Below are 19763 nucleotides of genomic sequence, written 5' to 3' on the forward strand. Positions count from 1 at the left end.
AGTTAGTATTATACTAGGTGTTCTTTCTAGGGGTTCTTTCTAAACTTAATTTCCCTCACGCACGTTGGTAATAATAACCAATTTACTCAAACACACGCAAATAAGAAGCACAAATTACGTTGATCGTTAATAACATTTTTCTCCTTTATTGTTCATAGCGAAAAATAAAACAATATTAAGTGTTTGTTTACAGGGATCATAAGCAATGCTTATTCTTAGCGCACGCGTTGATAAACAAAACCATACTCTTGAGAATTTATCACTCTCGAATCAATAATATCGTTATCTTCAAGATTTTTTTTTCATTCGTTTTGGGACAATCTCCAAGGGGAGTTAATTCGGTCTGATTGCCGTACCTCCCGTAGTTGGGGTTTGAACGAAATGTTAATTATTCGCGCATTTCCATCGTAGCTTGCGTTATCATTTGTTCGATGATCATTTGCTTCTGTCAGCTCGCTAGTCCCGCGCTGCGGTATGGTACTTCTCCATAGAAAACACACATCAATTTTGTTCAAAAGCTCCTCCAGTTACCAACTTATTGTAAATCAATCAAAACCTCATACACTTCAAGATAGCTTGAGAAACAGGCTCACGGTTACATTTTTTGATAAAACGAAGCAAAAACAAATATGTGCGGCATCGTCTACGATCAGCTTGTGTAGGGTTCTAGCGCTAGTTTAGGGCAATGCAACAACAACAAAATAGTTGCAAAATTTAAAAGCGGATTGGCCAAAATCAAGAGTCCTTTTCAAAACCCACATTCGTATCAAATGGGGTGGCTCAAATAAAAAGCTTTTGATTATACGGAGGCTTACGTCTCTGATTCTGGTTTGCTAGCATGTTTTTTTTGCCAGCACAAATTCACTTACTCGATTATGTGGGTTTATTGATATAATATTAGAAAATGCTATGTAACATCAGAGCAGTTTTATCCATTGGATGGGCGTTCTACGAAACGAAAAAAAAAACAAAATAATCGTACAAAATCCGAAGCATACAGGTTGCACTAGTAATAAAATTTGGGACTTGTTTCATCATTTATAGTGGATAAAAAAGCTGTTTGCCGACATTAACATGGTACCATTCAAGTGGTAAATATTTAAAGGAGAGAAAAACCGAGAATATCGTACACGTATAAAAAAATCAAACGTATTGTAAAAAAGAAACAGCATTCTCTAGAAGATCAACTAAGCACTATCGATACATTATGGGCTGGCGCATCCTGTGTCCGATGTACCGCATTAAAAATCAGTTTCACCGGGACCTGCGAGAGAGAAGGGAAGAGAACGAAATCAAAAAGGGTAAATTAGAAGGGTACATTTCAACATCTTTTCTGGCGTTGCAGATCGCGTTTAGATTGTGGAAACGAAAATAAAAAACAAATGAAAAATAAAACGCACAAAATACAAACTCTCAGAGCAGACAAGTGGTGTACACATCAAAAAAGTAAAATGCGGTTACTTAGCACACGGCACGCTGGTAAATCGAAACGAGCAGGGATACATCTGTTCGCAGTGTTTCGTTGCACATCTCAGTAGCCAATAGTTGTCGCCAATGGTGTTTGCATTACGAAGGAAGCGAATTTCGAGACAAATCAAACGTGAGACGTGAAAACCAACAGCCTGTATTGGAACGGAAAGCGAATCACTTGTAGCAGGTAAGGTCAGTAGGCGGCGCAAAATTTACCGTGGCCTACCACAAGGATGTTATTTACGTTCTAGCTAAAGTTTGAATTTCTATCAGAAGCATCAAGGACGTCAAGACGTATCATTAATTACTCGCAAGCATGTGTGAGCTTTCGGCTTGGTTTCCGGTTACAAATTACAAATCATTCCGAATATATAGACTAATTTCCACTGTTCAAAGGCATCCTTGCGAATGCTTCAGCCAAGGCTCCTTGCGGTAATTCAGCAAGCGTAATCTGCACACGCGTATCTTACTCACACTTTCTAGCTCTTACGCGACTCGATTACTTTCGCCTATTCGTTCGCTACATGTGGATGGACTGTGTCGAGAAACAATGCGAAACCAAGGAGTATAATGTGTGTCTGTACAACAGGATTATGCAGGGGTTAGCAATAAGAACAGCGGCACGGTGAGCACTCGGACGTTTTTCACCACGAAACAGACACACGCATCGCTCCCGGTGGGAGCGAAAGGGCTCGTGGCATTTTCGTGCCGATTTGCTAGACATGTCACTGCTTTTTCTTGGCTTCGCTACGTTGGTCTGCAAGTGGGAGAAGAAAGAAAATAACAGAAAGACGATGTCGTCGGTGGCGTTACCAAAATGCACCCCTTTTTCGCATGGTTCACAACGAAGCGCATAACACGCGGTTATGTTTTTGATGTTCTCGTTCGATTCGCGCATATACATTGTAGCACCGGGTTTACGCGTTTGAATCGATGCTTTGCGCCTTTTTCTTAGCCGGACAAATTAATTCATGAATTAGTGTAGTTGTGTTAGATGTGCCATTAGTTCAATTAGCAGCAGCATATGAGTCTCGGGGTTTGTATATGTCTGCAGTGAATAAAGGACAAACTTCACCTTTATCGCTTTGAATTTAAGGAAAATAGAATTGATCCGATCATCTAATGTGTTTTGATTTTTGCTTTATGCTTCATGGTCGAAACCGATTCGCACGTAGTTATGTGCGGAAGAAATCCTTAACTCTACCCAAACTATACGAAACGTTCGAAAAGTGACGAACTATAATTAAAGGTAAAAGTAGTTTGATGTTTTCTAAATGGGAAAAGTAACACAGCTTTAGTAAAAACAAAAGTAAAACCGTTCAGTGAGGGGGTCAGTGAGTCGCTTAACGTGACCAGTTAAAAAAAGATAGAGATTATTCATTAAATCTAAAACAGTATTACGTCAAGCATAAAGGCCTAGATAATGACAAAGAACACCCGTCTTGGGAGGATTGAGAAGGTTTACTCGGGAAACGGAAGTAAGGCCGGCAGAACACTATGATATGCTTGGATGTTCCACAATCAGCGCTACTCGATCGATGGCGGGGACTATGGCTAAACACCTGCGTTCGGAAATGTGGGGAAGTGGAATGGATCAATCAATTTAACATTCGGTTTATCGTTTTGAGTACTTGTGTTGAAAAGCGGCGCTTGTTTCTGTCTCAAATTTTATCTCACGCCCGTGGGCAAACCAATCGAGGGTTGCAATTAAAGATACAAAAAGGCACCCCCGTTCGTTTGTCGAGTGTTTACCAACACGGGGCCGCGCTCAAGATCGCGATCTAGTTCCGCGTTCTGATTTCGCATCATTCTTGTTCTAGTCGTTATCTTCTTCTTCTCAATTCTATTTTCGTATTCAGCTAAAGGTGGAGTCTGTTACCGCGTCAGTGTTGTGGAGGTGAGTTTTCCACCGCGCTACTGCTGCAGGTCCTTGCTTGTTGGTTCGTATGTACCGTGTGTGCGTATTTGTACGTATGAGCGGGTTTTAGAACATTCACTGTGCGTAGGCAACTCAACAATAACAACCACAACAACAACCACAATAATAAAAAAACGTAACAATAGAAGGCAACCGGTTAAGAATGGCATGGTTCTTGTCAATGGAAAACCCATGGGCAAAAGAGAAACATTCACCAAACAATCTGGCATGGAAAAGTGGGGGAAAATGGCGCGCGTATCGATCGTTTTCGTTTGCCAGCGTGCCTTCCGGGCTAGTGGGTTGCGGTATTAGCGCATCCGTGTAGCTGTACTCCCACACAGTCAGGTAGGTATATTTAGAAACGAGAGTAACTAAGAGAAACAATAATACTAGACTAAACAATACAAATGTCAATTGTAACGGAAGTAACGATAGAAAAAAAAAACAAAACAAACATACAATTCGAAAAACAATAGAGACAACGAAACGAAATACTGACACGGCTTGACGGTAAATCTGCTAATCTAATTGGCTAATCTGGCAGCTAACGTGCCAGCTTGACTAAACATTGACAACAAGAAACGAGGATTTATCGTAACCTGGTCCAGGACCAACGAATCGCGCAAGACGCCACCCCGGAAGGATAAGTTTAGACTGGCTTTTCGTCGGGTTGAATGGTTGGTCTAAAGTTATCGCTTCTCATACCCAGCCGCCAAATGGTTGTCCGTTGTCTCTAGTATCTTCGCAAACGGGTCGAACAATGCACAAACAGCCTTGGAAGCTTTTGTTGCAACAGAAGTAGTATTTAAGGTAATATTCCATAGTACAACCGATGCCCAAATCCTGTTCGGTTTTAAATTGAAAAAAAAAAACGAACGAGACCGCGATTATGCTTTCGTAAGTATCCATATCCCTCGCTCACACGGACACGGAAATTGATCGCTCAGAAACTATTAAAAATAACACAAAGTTCAGTCATTGCAAGAATACAGAGAAGAAGAAGAATGTAACAAAAAGAACGAAGATGTGAAATATGAGAAAGGAGTCGTCCATGTACATTACTAAACCTAAGTTTAGGCCAGGTGCGCCTGCCACTGCTACTAAGCAGCTCGTTCAGGGCCACCTGGCCGTCTCGCGAGTTTGTGGCATCCATGGCAATATTACATTAAATACTACCCTGAAGCGTACTAGTGCACAACAATTGGGGACAGATCAGACCAGACAGGTACACAAATTCGCTCGAAAAAAAAAAATAAACACAGAATCAACCAATCGCAACTCAATCAAGGAATTAATCAAAGTATAAACTTAACGATACAAAAAAAGAAAAGAAAACAAAATGAGTTAAATGATAAATGCTCGATACATGATAAAATTTGACTTTTAGATACCTGTTTCTCGGAATTCTTGATGGGAAAGATTTTGGATTGATTTTTTGTTTGTTTTAGAGCTTTGATTTTAGCTTTAGTTTTTGTTCCCAAGCCTGACGAGTTTGTTTCTTGATTTGGGGGATGATGAACAATTATATGGCGTCATGGGGGCGTTCTCCCAGAGAGTGCAACCAATACTCGCTCGCGTCCGGCAAATGGCAAATGAGACCTACGCTCGCCACCCTCGTCGTGGGGATCGCGGGCGCGATAAGGCGATCGTGGCAAGGTACAGTAAACAAGAGTGAGTGAGATAGAGGAAAAGGATCGAGTGGACTAGGACTAGGGAGGACATGATGTGGAATAAACGCATAAGGATCTGAGGGAAACAGGCACAACCGCGCCGACAGGGCCACGTTTCGGGCGAAAATCTCATGTGAATAAATAGTGCTATATATACAAAAAAGAAAATGTAACATATACACCGTACATGGCCGCTTCTAAATGCGTCCTTTTACGTCGTTCGGCCTCAGGCGCGAACTAATCAGCACACGGTAGACGGTCAAACTAGTGGGCTTGATTTAAATCAGTGCGTTTCGATTCAATCTCGGATTATCTCCCCATGTCTCGAGGGATGCTGGCAGTAGCTATGCTGGCAGTGATGCGGGCAGTATTTAGCAGTTTCTGGAGCGCACCCAGCTTACTGCGATAGTTGCGCTTGTTCGGCGTTTATGGCAGTTTGAACTGTCGGTTGGCAGTGGTACGGTTGTTGGGGCAATCTTCCATCGGACTGCCAACGAACATCGCTCCCGGTGCCGAAGTGATGGCGGTGAAGGGTGACCGGTTGTTAGATGACCGTGACGGTGGCCTTGAAGAAGCTCGAGCAGGCTCTACCATATCCGCTTCTCGAACACCCATCAGACGGGGCACGTTTTTGTTGCTAAACACCCTCGGGCAACGTGGTGACCAGTTGCCAGCTCCGGAACCTGGGCGAAGGTCCTTCTTCAGCAGTGCCAGCTGGTGTTCAGGCACATTTCGGAACCCTTTGACCATCCCGCAGTCCGAACCGGTATCAGAGTGGAAGCCGTTAGCTCCATTCGGCAGCAGCGAATCACTGCACCAGGTGTCATAGTAATCGGCGTACGAGTTGGGGTACTCGTTCTTAAACTCCTGCGGCGTGAGAGCAGGCGTCGAGTCAACCGTCGCCAGATTATCCTCTGTCGAACTGATCGTACCGTTCGATTCGAGGTCTTCCTGCAGGATCTTGAGAGCAGCGGCGTGCAGCTTTTCAAGCGGCAAGTTACGGAACAATCGGCCCTTCTTCTTCATCAACAAACTTTGTACTAGCTCTTCGGCGAGCTTTTCGTTCTGAAGGGTTCCTGATACAGGAGACGCCGACGAGGTAGACGAGGACAGACTATCATTACCAGAGGACGACTGCTGGCTGATGGGCAGTGTCAGGCGATCGCGTCTACTATCAGTAGGGGCGATACCGGTTGGATCTTGACCTGTGGTCGCTGTTGACGGCTTTGCAGGTGCCTCATGCAGGACCACTTCTTGCGGCGCTCTTCTGTGCTCCAGCTTCGTCTTCTTCTCCATTTCATTACTGTTATCTTCACTAGCATCCTCCTCCTCCTCACTATCACCGTTGTTACTTTCGTCCTGCAAAAGCTTAAATAATCTGGAATGTGTGGCCGCACGTTGGTACCGTGTCATCTTGCACATCTCCGGGAAGCACTCGGAGTCCGTCTCCACCTCTGAGATGTGTTTGCTCATGTCCGACGTCACGCCGGAGTCGTCTTCTGCCTCGGACTCCTCGCAGAGATGGCGCTGTCTCGAGAGTGGTCGCAATCGGTTGCCCATCGTCGGTGTGACCGTACCGCGAACACCTGCCATGGTCTCCAGCACCGGGCGCTGCTCGACGGTTTGCGTTTCGAACAGCGATATTCGCTCCTTTACCGACAGCTTCTTATCTCTCTCCGCTTTGTCTGACACATTGACGCCCTGCTGCGTGTCGGTATCCTGCCTCTCGGCGGTTCCATTCGAAGATACTGAAGTTGCTAGCTGCTTCAGCTTTGTCGACGACTCCAATTTAGCCGTCATAGCGTCCTGTCCAGCTTCTTGATCTGCTTCTGACTCCTCTTTCGATGTGTTTGACGTCTCGTACTCGTCGCTATCATCATCACTCTCCGATTCGGATTGCTCTTCACCGTCGTCCTCGCTGTGATCCTCAGTCTTGCGATCGTTGTGCATCGCTTTCGGTGTGTTTCCGTCGTCCTGCGGCACGCACGATTTATTGTTGTTCTCATCCTTCGCGGACAGTCCTTGCACGTCCAAACCACTCGTTCTTCGCTCATACAGACTCTTCACACAGCGCTCGTTTTCCTGCTGCCAGTAGTCCAACGAATCCTTGCCCGCATCTTCCAGTTTTTTGGCGCTCTTTTCATCATTCACACGAATGCCCCACAAATCGGACGCCTCCGTTGGGCCATTTTCGGCACTCCAGAAGTCTGTTGTGCCGTCATCTTCCCCGTCCTGGCTCCAGGTGCTTTGCCGATCGACGCTAAATTCGCGGCTGCTCCACATATCCCGTGAGTACGAGCGCACTGGCCGCTGATAGTCGTCTTCATCGCCAATTTGACTCCAGAAATCAACCTCTTCTTCTTCATCATCGGCTTTCTCTTTAGCCTGTTCCGTTTGGCCAGCCACAGGAGCACTCGTTTGCACTTCCTGTTCCGGTTGCTTTGCGATATCGCTCGAAGAGCTACCCTTGGGCTTTAATGGCAGCGAAACCGACACCGACACCTCGGAAGCCTCTTCGTAGTTGATCTTGAACGGTGGCTTTACAGGATCCTCGTGTTTCTCAGTGTCCGTACGACCCAAACTCCGAACAGGGTCTTGGTTCGTTTTAGTCTTCCCCCCAAACGAAGGGATCGTGATCGTGACTGTTACATCCGTGTCCGCTTCATTTTGATCCTTGACCGGTGGCTCGGTTTTCACAGGGGACTTCGCCAGTCCCTCATCCGTTTCCGATTCCTCCTCGGAGCTCTCTTCACTGCTTTCTTCAGATTCTTCCTCTTCCGTGTCACTTTCATCACCACTATCGTCACTGTCGTGCGCCTGAGCAGGTTGTTTGGCACCAACCAGCTTCTCCTTGGACCCAGTGATCTCACTCTCTCCAACGACCAGCGTTGCGATGTCCTCGTTGTTGGGTGATTTGCTGAAGGACAGCTTCAACGGGAGTCGCACCGAAACGAGCGACTTCTCCATGTCCTCCAGACGATCGATATCATCGTCCGTGCGGTTACCGCTCGGTTGCCCATCGGCGTCACCGTCATCGTCCAGATCGTTCGCCAACGTCGAGGAGCAATCACTCAACGTGGAACTGTTGCTACAAACACTCGCCCGCCGGCTGGCCACCGTCGATTGACCATACACGCTCTCTTCCTCGAAAATCACACTGAGCTGATGTGGCAGGTGTTCGTCACCTGCTGGCGCACCATTTTGGCCGTACCCTACCGTTGCTTCATCCTCACTCGCTGCTTCTTCTTCTTCTTCATCGTCATCTTCTTCTTCTTCCTCCTCTTCTTCATCGTCCTCGGTTTCGTCATCATCCTGGCCCGCGCCACGTGTACCATTCTTGATAGGCACGATCTCCGTGTCCTTAGGCTTGCTCACCGCAGGTGTCCTTGCTGCGGACTTCACTGGAGCTTCGTCCTCCGAGTCTGACGCCTCAGACTGAGACGAAGGCACCGAGGAGGTACTCTCCTCATAAGTCCGATACCGCTCATTCAGCGGACTACAAGGCGAACAACGCACGCTGCCGGTTTTACCGTCGAGCTCGCCATTGCTGCCATTGCTAAAGCAGCTCAGCCGTTCGGACAACCGTTTTAAGCTGGATTGGGAGCGAGCCAGTGGAATAGGTCCATCATAGCCGCTCGGTTCTACACCGGCAAACTCGCCCGGTACATCACGCAACTCGCCGAGCTGCTCCTTGATCGCCAGCAGCTCACTATCGGAGCACGAATCGTCCGGTGTCGGTGTGACGACGATCCGCGATGGAGGCGTAGTGATCACGTACGTGTGGATCGCGTCACCTGGGAGTGCCTCGCAGTACGCGGTCTGAGGCTGGCTCAGCTGATAGTACGGTGGAGGCGTGCACGGAGAGCACGGTTCCTGCGCATAGTAGAAGTGATGCGGGGACATGTAGCCCCCGTAAAACCCACCACCCCGATCGTACGGCCCCGGGGGTGGTGGGGGCAATGGCGGATAGTAAAAACTATGCGCGTGATGAGGCGGCGGATGATGAGGGGGATAGTACGGGGGGTTAGTGGAGGGATCGTAGTAGTGCCAATTGGGGTTAGGGCAGCAGTAGTACGGCTGCGGAGGATAGGGATAAGGCGAGTATCGAATATCTGTGCCACTGCCGTTAGGCAGCTTGACACTAGTGCCCTCAGTGTCTGAGGAATTTGGATCGGCTGTGAAGATCGTCAAAATGAAAGAAAGAAAGAGAGAAAGAGAGAAGAGAGAGAGAGAAAGAGAGACAGAACATTATGATGAATGAATAATGGATGCACTGAGCATTTTGATTTTGAAGGTGGATCATCACCGAGGTGAGGTTACAACGTCCAGATTCGGAGTTAGTAGCCAACATAATGTGCAGTTTGTTGTGCTGGAGCAAGAAGAACGATGGCACATACGATCGTAGCATAAAGGAATCAAATTTTCTCAGTAAGGCTTTGTCCTAATTAGGACATTGTCTAGTGATCATGATAGCGATCATTAGCTGCTTACCGATTAGTTCACTGATTAAATTGGGAAATACTATCTCTAAATTAGAACTCCACCACATTATGTAGGCTACTACTCAGCGTGTTGTAGAACCTGTTGTACGGGAGCTACAGTAACATAGACCCTGCAGAAACAAGATCAATCGAGAAAGAACTGTTCTCGCTCGTCACACCAAAGCCACACAAGACAGCGCCATTTCGCTTCGTGCTTTTCATTGTTGCGGATGTGCTTGCCTCTTCATTCAGCAATACTTGATCATACTCAGGACAGCAAGCAGTCTTGGGCGTCGCAGCCACTGATAAGCGACCCTGGGAACAACAACCGTCACTCCTTTCAACACAAGCCTAATGCTAAATTGATCAACCATCGCGGTTTGGGTGGAACACTCAGGGGTGGTTGGGGAGAACAGAGAAAAAAAAACGGGGAAGGCCTACACTTTGAAGAACCGAATTTGCCTCGTACAAAACGAGAAAGATGAAGAATGGACTGAGGGCCCATCCCGCTGGTTACTGTGTGAGTTCAGGTTTGAAAGGGAGGGGGTTGTTTTAGAGTAAACTCGCAGTTTTGATGATCAAACAACACCAAATAGAAATAGATGGAGGTCAGGAGGTCGCAAAAAAAATCACACTAAGTTAATAGAGTAAGAGAAAAAAAAATCAATGGTCAATTATGTAGATTAACGGTCGGATGAGAAGAACCGATGCGCGCACCGATCGCGGGTTTCGAACGGCGGGAAAAAAAGACGTTCTTGTGAAGATGGTAGCATGGACCGCCGGTTTGAAGTGGCTCATCGAGAACCTGCAATCTCGCTGCTCTTAGCCAACAATGCCAGCTGTTGAACCGTTCTGTCAGTGTTGGCATTGTTTTAGGGTGAAAACCCCAGGGTCAATGCAATCATCGAGCCCAAAAGGGGAAGTAATCGCAACGTCGCAGAACCGTGAACACTTACCTGGGGCGTCCGTCATTGCCTGCAGCATCTTGAACGAACGGCTGGGGATGGAACCGCCGGTGTACTTCTTTGGTTCTTCCACCTTCTGCTCGCTCGGTGGCACGTACTGTTGCGACTGCTGCACATCTGCATCTGCAAGGTGTTGTGCGGGTGGAGAAAAACATGCATTAGCTTCGTTGTGGACTGCCGGTGCCGTTGACATTGCATACCTGATTCATTGTAGTTTCCTCTGTTGCTGAACATTTGCTGGGCACGGTTTCCAGAGCCTGTATGCATAAAAATTAGCATAAGCAATTAGCATCGACGATTGAGTAACATGTTTTTATTTTTAAAAACAACTATAAGTAACGCGAAAACGGGTTGAAATGCAACGACCAAAACCTTACACCTTGTACCTTGTTCTATGTACAACTCTAATCAAACGAATCACGAGGACTTCATACGTTGCCATATGTACAAACACAACACGTTTTACGAAACAAAACAAAAAGCACTACAGACAAATATACAGAAGACAAACAAACGAAAACGAAAATTACTCTACAAAGCGAACCAAACGAAGCGAAAATAATAAAACTTGCAGTTGCAAACGGAGAAAAAAAGCCAACTACCATACTTTAATACATAACGAAACTGTTGGTTTCTTCCGTACCGTTGTTGGCTTGGTTCGCAGCCTGACCACTGTCGGTCATGTTCTGCAGATACCTGAACGCTTTGGACGGTATGGCGGCACCGCGATAGCGTGGATCTTCTTCGTTATGGAGATACACTTCTCCGTCGACTAATGCGCGACAAGGACGCCACAAGGACATTCAGGGCGCGGCACAGCGAAACAGCGAGCCGTTACAGAGACAAATCATAATGAAAAAAAAAGACACGAAATGTTACACGTTTCTCGGTTAGCGTTGAGACCAGCGAAGCGTACCTTGATTTTTAACTCTATTCATCAGTGTCTTGTCTTCATTGCTGAGCTGTAATCGACGCAGCTGCCCTTCGGTCGAGTCCTGTTGCTGTCCTCCGGCCGATTGGCCGGTAGGACGACCGAAGGATTGCTGCTGTTTGCCACCATCCGCCTGATCTCCACCGGCAGCGGATTGATCCTTGCCACCTTTATCGGCTTCCGATTCGTCCAGAGTGTCCGTTATCTGCTGCAGCACGCGGAACGAGCGCGACTGGTTTGGAGCACTGTTGCCGTTCCACGCTTGAGCGTTGTTGCTGCTGCGAGGATCACTAGAAGAGGATCGAACGGGAGCGCATTAGAACGAGACGTGTTTGGTTGTGCAGCTGATTTGTACGAATTTCAACAACAACAAAAAACGCGAACACTAACGATCGAAACTGAAGCATGATCGAGCATCAGGAAAACCGAGCTATGGAAACGAAACAGTCTCGTGCGCGGTTAAGTGATCGCGACGAATGATCGAGTTGAATGACGGTTGCAGCATGAAATCAACATGGCATCAACCATCTGGCAGGCAAACGTGAGCACAAAGTGACGCGAAAAATCTTTCCATTAAAAAAAAAACCCGAAAGTATAGCAACGCGATAACTTCCCAGGCGCCTTGTTGCATAAGAAAATTAAACGCGCCTTCGGAATTAGAATACACCAACCGAGTATGAGGTTTATTTACTGTCGTAAACATGTGCCGATTGTGCTGTTATTGAGTGCCGGTTCTTTTTTTAACGTTTCGTCCCAGCGGCTGCGTCTCGGCTTGCGTAACAGCAGCGAAAGCAGCTGACAGGCAATTTAATGGCTCCCTTTTTGTCGTCGAAAGGTGGATGGTAATGTGGGTGCGTTGCGAAAGAGAGCTTAAAGATGTGATGCATTAGACGAGGCTTGCGAAAGGGTTCGATGAACAATTGCGCGACAACAGGACACGTGCGTGCGAGCGGCAACACCACAATGCGGACATAACAATAAAAAAAAACAGTCCCCAAAACCAGCATCATTAGCCAGTCGTTGAACCATGCTATCCAGAGTGAAACATCAATTCGAAATCACATCACAAACAAATTTAATAAATAAAAAACAATAGTTAGAACCAAAAAGGAAACAGAGAAATAAACCACACGCAACATTCGAACGGACGGGAAACGGAAAATGAGAAAGTTTTCCAAGCGCGAGCGCATCTCATGCACGATGGAAAATGGCGCTTTCCACCGTACGATCCTTGCGATCGCGCTTCGAACACTCGCCTTTCCATTCCACGTCACGTTTTGCAACAACAAAACACCGCCGGCCAGCGAAAATGCGAGCCAAGCGTGGCTGTTACGGTGCCGTTTCAACCACCATGCAGCAAATCCGCAGTGCGTGCTCCTGTACCTGAGTCTATTTTTAAGAAAGCGAAGCTTGGCTTCTAGCGGGATGTCGTGTATGACGTAGCTACGATCGCCACTATGCACCCGACCGGTTAATTCCAACCCGGGGGCCGGGAAATTGATTTATTTTAGATTTTTTTTTTGGAGCGCATGTTTTTTGGGGGTGGAAAAGTTGTTTTTCACGCGCGTGGAGGGTGGGAAAAAGGTAGACAAAATGGAGGCGCACGTGGAGTAGTGCGGAAAAAGGAAGAAAAACAAAAGAAAAAGCGCATCAGACACGAGTTCGTGGGGATTGGAGCAGAAACAGGCTGCAATGCAACTAGTAAAGCAGCAAAGGGAAAAAGTGCATTCTAGCATTCGGGACGGGCCCTTGTTACCTCTGAATGATGGCCGGTGTGTTAGACAGCGGCCCACGGACCGTGTGTTCAGCGCCCTCCACCTTGATGGGAACAACGCGCACATTGGTCACATTCTGCTGCTGCTGCTGTTGCTGCTGTTGCTGCTGTTGTGGCACGCGTTGTTGATGTTGCTGAACCGGTTGGGGTGGATGCATCGGCATGTGATGCAGAGGTGGCGTTTGTGCCGGCGGATAGTGTTGGTGGTGTTGATACATCGGATGTGGTTGTGGCTGCCCAGTCGGCGTCGGTGGATAGCTGATGTTGTTGTAGCCTTGGTTGACGAAATGGTTCGGATTGGTGAACATGGCCGTCGGTGTCGTGAATCCTGCGGATGAACAAGAAAAGAGAACACGTGTGATTAGTACGGGAGATCGGTGCGAGCTGCTGCAGGTCGGTACCACTGTGCGGTGTTGCGAATGCGACCGGGATGGGTGACTGCATGGTGCTGGTGGCGCTGGCCGGACCGTACTGTGCGCTGGGGCTGTAATAGGGTGGGGGTGCAAAATTTGGCCCCGTTGCCGGCGATTGAACTGGTGACTTTTCGATCTGTATCGGTATGATGCGTTCCTGCGATGATAGTCGAGAATGAGAGATAGAAGAGGGAATGTTAGAACTTGGTAAAACATCATCCAAGGCACACTAGATCGATGGATACAGTGATAGAGGCTTTTGACAAGAAGCTAGCCTTGGACAAGATGTATAGTGTCAAGGTGGTTCCTTCGGATCTGTTCTTCATAACCGGAACTAAGCCGAAGTTGGTTGAACAACTTCATATACATCAATCGCAGTTGCTTCATATTCTACTTAGACATCTTTGATTCGAGTTTGGCTCAAATTCCGATCAAACCAATGGAATCCAACCAACGAAAGGACAGAACCAATCGAATCATGCACATTGTACGATTATTGCTTCTTCCGGTTCCATATCACAAGTGTACACAGCTCCATAAGGATGTTCTTCAAGCATCTAGCATATAGATATCAAAGACAGAACAGGTCGATCCTACCAAACCCTATGCATTTTGTACTGCGATTCCTTGTTCTAGCTTCATGCTACAGGTGTCTCACGTCTGCCATGGACATTCGCTCAATTAAGAACCTCACAGACTTACCTTCTGCGCCGACGGTTGAGAAGCGTAATTGTTGGGTTGTGCCTGTGCATACAATGGGCCTTGCTGAGGATAGGCACTGCTCACAGGCATCGTAACCGTGGACACCGACACTGGATCCACCGAAGGACGTGCCCTCGCTGGTTGGAACTGCTGCTGCTGCTGCTGCTGTTGTTGATGCTGCTGTTGTTGTTGAGAAGCCGACGCCGAAGTAGGCTGCCGTACCGGAGCGGACACATCAGCCGCCACCGGTCGACCACTGCTGGTAGGTGTGAGCTGTTGCGATGGTTGCACGGATGGAGACGGTCTAACCGACACCGACGTCGGTGCTGTGACGATAGAATCAACGGTTTTAGTGGCGTTCGGTACACTCGCTTGCTGCAACACGGATGTCTGTTGTGGTGGGTTCGCCCGCTCAGGCGAGTCGGCCAAAACCGACCGTCGGTCGGCGCTAGTGCCGTCGGTCGGCGCGTCCTGTTCGTCCTTGTGCACCCATTCGGGCTGCTCCTTCAGGCTATTGTGCCGCGACGACATCCATGGTGGGCTCGCTTGGGTTAAGAGACTTTGCTTACTATTGGCGAACACCTCGTGTATCGGCGGTATGTAGAGCGACCCGAGGGCCTGGGCGGCGGGTCGCTGTGTGGCGGCCGGTTTTCCGCCATTTTGCGAAACAACCGTGGGTGGGCTGGATGATGAGGCGCATGAAACGGATGGGGACACACGGGACGAGGTGGCGCTGTGTGGCGAATCTGTGCGTGTCGATGAAGGTGCAGAAGCGACCGGACCGGATCCGGACGAGACCGTTGTCCTGGCGGCGCCTGCGGACGGATCCCGCCCGGCGCTTCCGGACTGCGACTGCGGTGTGGTGGTGTTAGTGGGCTGACTCGTGGACACAGGCGAAAGTGATGGTTTGGGGCGCACTTGGGGTGGTGTTGGTGGTGGTGGGGGTGGTGCGGGTGACACCTTGGTCGGGGTGATCGGGGGCGGAAGGTTCGCCGGTACCGGGCTCTGCCCGTACACCGGCGGCGTCTTGATCGATGACGCACCGCGAGAACCAGCGCCCTCTAGCGGCGCAGTTAGATTGGATGGGCTGGGTGATCGTTTCGGCGGTGCTAACGCGTCACCGCGGACAGTGAGCTCGTCTGTGCGATTGAATGTGTTCTTAGCAACTGCAATGATAACAATATGGGCGATACAACGAATGGTGCGTTTTGGTTAGTAACAGGCTGGCCGCGGGTTTTGGCCCGCTTGGAGGTTACCTTCGTCGTCCAGCTCACGGTTTGAGTAACCGTGGCTGGGTGGGATGGACCGTGGGATGATCGGTGCATCCTGTTGCTTTTCCCGCCGGTACTCCTCGATCCAGAAGTCGTTCTTGGGTTGCGGACGGGGTGCTTTGCGCAAAGCGGACATCGGATTCGGCGGGATCTTAATCTCGGGACGCATTCCCATCGGTGGAGGCTCAAAGCTCTGTGGTCGAGGTGACTTCCGGGCTTCGGAACCACCGGAAATGCCCGGTCCAGGTGGAGGAGGTGGTGGAGGCATCATTGTGCGAGGACCTCCATTCGTTGAGCCAGTTTTCCCAGCCGTTGGAGGCGGTGGTGGTGGTGGGGGTGCCGGAGGTCCTGTAGGAAACACCTGAAAGGGCATACCCATTGCGGCAGCACCGAGTGTAGCTGCTGGCGACACTGAACTGTGACTTCCGTTGCCATTTGACTGGGAACCGTTGTTCTGGGGGGGGGACGAACGGATAGGAACGACTCGTTGATCACATCATGTCAAGGACATACCAAGGTCATTACGTACCTGCGCCAATGGAGACACCTTAGGCTGACCGGTAACACCCTCGGAGTTGGCATTTCGCGATATCCGCTTCGCCATTCGAGGTGATTTGATCTGCGACAGGTCAATTCCACCCGGTGTGTAGGTAAAGGGCTGTTTATCCCGGCGCATCATGGCGTTCTGTACGCAGGCTGGTGGTTCTGCCGGCAGCTGGGCCTGTATCCGACGGACCGAGTTCCCGATCGTCGATTGCTGGGGTCCACCGTAGCTGGAGGGTGACATGGAACGCGAAAAAAAAAATGAGCAACCACACGTTTGAAAAAGGGAAAAAATGGACGACCAACATAAACATCATCCGTTTATTTATACGGCCTCACGCTCGCCTCGGTTTCCGAAATCCCATAAACCAACGGCCAAATGAGCGATTCTTTTCGGTATTCTTCTTCGCGAAATGGTGCGTCTAACGGTGGGAAAAATTCTCCGAACCGAATGGAAAAACACACACTTTGCATTGGCCTATTTTTCCCACACGCCCTGAGGCCTTTAACGACGATGCAGAACGTGGGCTAAAATCACGTCATTCTTTTTACAAGAGAGCACTATTTATATTCGTCTAACAGTGTGGACGAGTTTTTTGTATATACTTTCTCTTACTTTCCAATAAAACAATGAATTTCACACAAATAATATTGATCTTCTTTATCTCCAAAAAACAAATTCATTCCGCTCATAGTAAAACAACCACCACCAACGTCAGCAAGCAATGAGATTATCAAACTGTTTTTTCTTGCTTAGAAAAAAACCTTTCTCCTTCCTAATAACACATTGCAATACGCAAAACATCTGGCACCCCTTGGTTTGGCCTAGTTTCGGTCAGGTTTTCCTGCCTGGCGTTACAAGAAGAAAACTCAACCTTCCTTCCCGAAATCGTCCTGCTGACATGTTTATTCTCGCGCTGCTAAACCCATCGGCAAACCATCAGTGTTGTCAGACACCGGCAGATCGCGGATTGCATTAATTTTTGTCACACATCGCCCAGATTCAGTGGTCGAAGCGGGGAAAAAAACAGCGATCCCTTCTGTACCGACGGCCAGAAGATCATCCATCATATAGGCGAAGATGCGGGTTTCGGTGTCTTTCGGCGCAAGATCCGTTACCTAGTAGCTATCATCGTTACGATCCGCACAATTAGGTTAAGCGGTTCAACGCCTGGTTTGGTTCCAACCGAAAAAAAATGCGTGAAGAAGCCAGAATGCCAAAATATCGGTCAAAACTGCGTCGGTGGATGCGTTCGGCTAATGACGGGGGCTTGAAATGCAAACAAAGAGATCAAACATGGACAAGACATTTGCACGGCCTACTATTGCTTTTTAGCTGTCGAGAAAAAAAATCTGCAATGCTACAAAAACACAATTTAAGGATCTCAGTCGGCTATTCCAAGTCTGCGGACAGACAACTCGGACATGACACCTCCGTACGGCTGTCAAAAGCGCCACGGCCCACTACGGCTACTTGGAGGACCACTCAACACGTGCCAGTGGATGAAGGTGTGCGTTTGTGTGTCCTGGTAGCGATGGTGGAAGGGGAGATCACTCCCACATTGGGCGGCCACCGCCCATCATCGCCGAAACATCTCTCCGGCGCCACTCTGCACCGGAGTGGGGTCTGAGCTGCAGGATTAAAAATAGGATTTCTCGTTGGTGCAATTTGCCACCGGCCGATCGACCGTGTCCGAATTGTTGCTCCCGAACCCGAACCATTTTGTGCTAATGCAACTCCACCGGGAGCATCCCTTGCGAGCGGAATAAAAGGGAGGAGGTTGCAAATTAAGCCGCTTCTCGAAGCGCTTAACCCGGGGGTATAATTGTGCTGCGAATCCGCGCAACCTGCGGCGCGCGAACATTGGACCGTTTTTTGAACCGGGCGGTGTAATTTATGATGCACTAAAACGTGGCGAAAAGTATTCGCCTGCGTGCCGCGTGGTTCTTCCTGATTGCACCTCCCAGGAAGTGCGCAGCAAGTAGACGGACGATTTATCGCACCCGCGTTAAGCAGGACGCGCTGTTATTCTCTCGATGGGAAATGAGTGAAATTCATGAGGTTTGTTTTTTTTTTCTTGCGTTTTTTTTTCTTCGCAGTGTGCATTGTGAGTTTTTTGAATGAAATTGCATTTTGGGAGCCCCTTTGCTAAGTGCCGTGGCTCATCTCGTCCCGGGAGGATCTGGGTGTATTTGGGTTAATTGTTGCGCTTCGATGGGGGTTTGAATACGCAAGTCTTCATTTTTATTGAAAACGTTCAACCGCAGGCGCGATCGTGCTGCGTACTTGTGAGGACGTACGATCGCACAATTCGATCGCAAGAAGCGCAAAAGAGCACTTGCACTCGAGAATATGGACTGTTAAGTGGTTTAGTAGCCAATAAAAGTGCACTTTGAGGTTTGATTGTTGGACATGAAAATCTGGCGCTTGTGAGTAGCGTTTACATCGTGTTTTTTTGTTGCTTTTTGCTGTCATTTTGCACGATCGTATTTCTTCGATTTTTAAACGGCTTAACCGTTAAAACAATGCTCTTCAATTATATGGAAAATGCTTTTTCTATTAAGCGAAGTTCAACGTCCGCAAGATACGCACATTAAAAAGATCTTGCTGGTTATTCGAGACATCATCATACTAATTGATAAAACACCCTTCCCATGAACCTTTTCACGACCACGCGACGATCGTATGGCGTGTTGATGTGCTAAAAATACATTCTCCGTCTCGTGGACGTTCGTGGAAAGCGCCGTAATAGTTACGGCTTCCGCTGGAGCGTAAATAACGTGCCGCGCGGTTCTGACGATCGCGATCATCAGGTGCCAGAAATCGGTTCTATTTAAGTAACCGCTCGCAAAGCACGGCCATCCGCAACCCAGTCATACTCCCAAAGTGGCCCCTCAGCGTGTCTTGAAGCTGGTTTCTATCGAGCGCACAATTTACGCTGACTCGTGCTGTTCTACGCGCTCCCGCTGGCGATGGGAATGCTCATGAGTTCAAGTTCATTTTCCATGAAAACTTTCCCCCACCGTCGGTGGTCCATTTCCAGCGACGTTTGCTAAATGTAGATCCGCTGTTTCATGCGCCCCCAGCAAACACGCGACTTCCTGCGTCATCTCGTCAATGCCTACCCGAAAGCGGAATGTTTCGAACATGACTAACGGGCTGAGCGGGCTTGGTGCAGTTATAAATAGACAACCCTTTAAATCGGCCCTCGGTAAGTGATTCGCGAATGTGCATTTCCCCCGGCAAAAAAGGGATAGTAAAAGCGAGCGAGCAAAGCATCGCAAAACGGCGTGCCCAAATGGTGTCAAATAGCGGACCAAATCGGCCGTTAATTCATCGCCCTTTTGCGCCCTGCACTTGAAGCACCGCTTGAACATTAACTAGTCCTTAACACTTTGTGGCGATCGATTTGTAACGAGACCGATTCCAGCTCTGCTTTCATTTCATCCATCGAAGGGGGTGGAAAGTGAAAATTCCCACCCACCCACACACCGGTTTTGTTTGCCTTCCGTTGAAAGCTCCCCAATAGGAACGGTTCGCTTTCGAGGCGTTCCAGAGACATGCCTAAGGATATCATTATCCGCTCAGGAAGATGATTGACGTCTCGCGTGCACCAGCGATTGG

The 19763-nt window shown here is 48.5% G+C and overlaps 1 protein-coding gene and 1 long non-coding RNA gene across 2 annotated transcripts; both read right to left on the reverse strand.

Moving 5' to 3' along the window:
- Positions 1–114: 114 nt before the first annotated feature.
- LOC128726706 (uncharacterized) lies at positions 115–5134 on the reverse strand. Its single transcript, XR_008410826.1, has 2 exons — positions 4780–5134; positions 115–1264 (listed from the first exon to the last, which is right to left on the reverse strand). It is a non-coding gene; the product is annotated as an uncharacterized LOC128726706 (long non-coding RNA).
- Positions 5135–5143: 9 nt separating this feature from the next.
- Positions 5144–16289, reverse strand: LOC128726705 (uncharacterized). The gene is made up of 11 exons (XM_053820527.1): positions 16125–16289; positions 15581–16049; positions 14325–15490; positions 13611–13779; positions 13192–13537; positions 12819–12890; positions 11421–11725; positions 11148–11276; positions 10705–10761; positions 10496–10627; positions 5144–9233 (listed from the first exon to the last, which is right to left on the reverse strand). The coding sequence occupies exons 1-11, from the start codon at positions 16272–16274 to the stop codon at positions 5485–5487; spliced, it is 6744 nt and encodes a 2247-aa protein (XP_053676502.1). The 5' UTR covers positions 16275–16289; the 3' UTR covers positions 5144–5484.
- Positions 16290–19763: the final 3474 nt, after the last annotated feature.

The sequence above is a fragment of the Anopheles nili genome, chromosome 3 (genome assembly GCF_943737925.1).
Source record: "Anopheles nili chromosome 3, idAnoNiliSN_F5_01, whole genome shotgun sequence".
In the NCBI taxonomy this organism is placed as follows: Eukaryota; Metazoa; Arthropoda; class Insecta; order Diptera; family Culicidae; genus Anopheles; species Anopheles nili.

Coding starts and splice junctions, on each gene's coding strand:
- LOC128726705 (XM_053820527.1), bottom strand. CDS start 16,274: ATGATGCGCCGGGATAAACAGCCCTTTACCTACACACCGGGTGGAATT. Junction 11,726..12,818: donor TTTCTTAAAAATAGACTCAG/GTACAGGAGCAC, acceptor ATCCTCTTCTAG/TGATCCTCGCAGCAGCAACA. Junction 9,234..10,495: donor GGCAATGACGGACGCCCCAG/GTAAGTGTTCAC, acceptor CGATCTTCACAG/CCGATCCAAATTCCTCAGAC.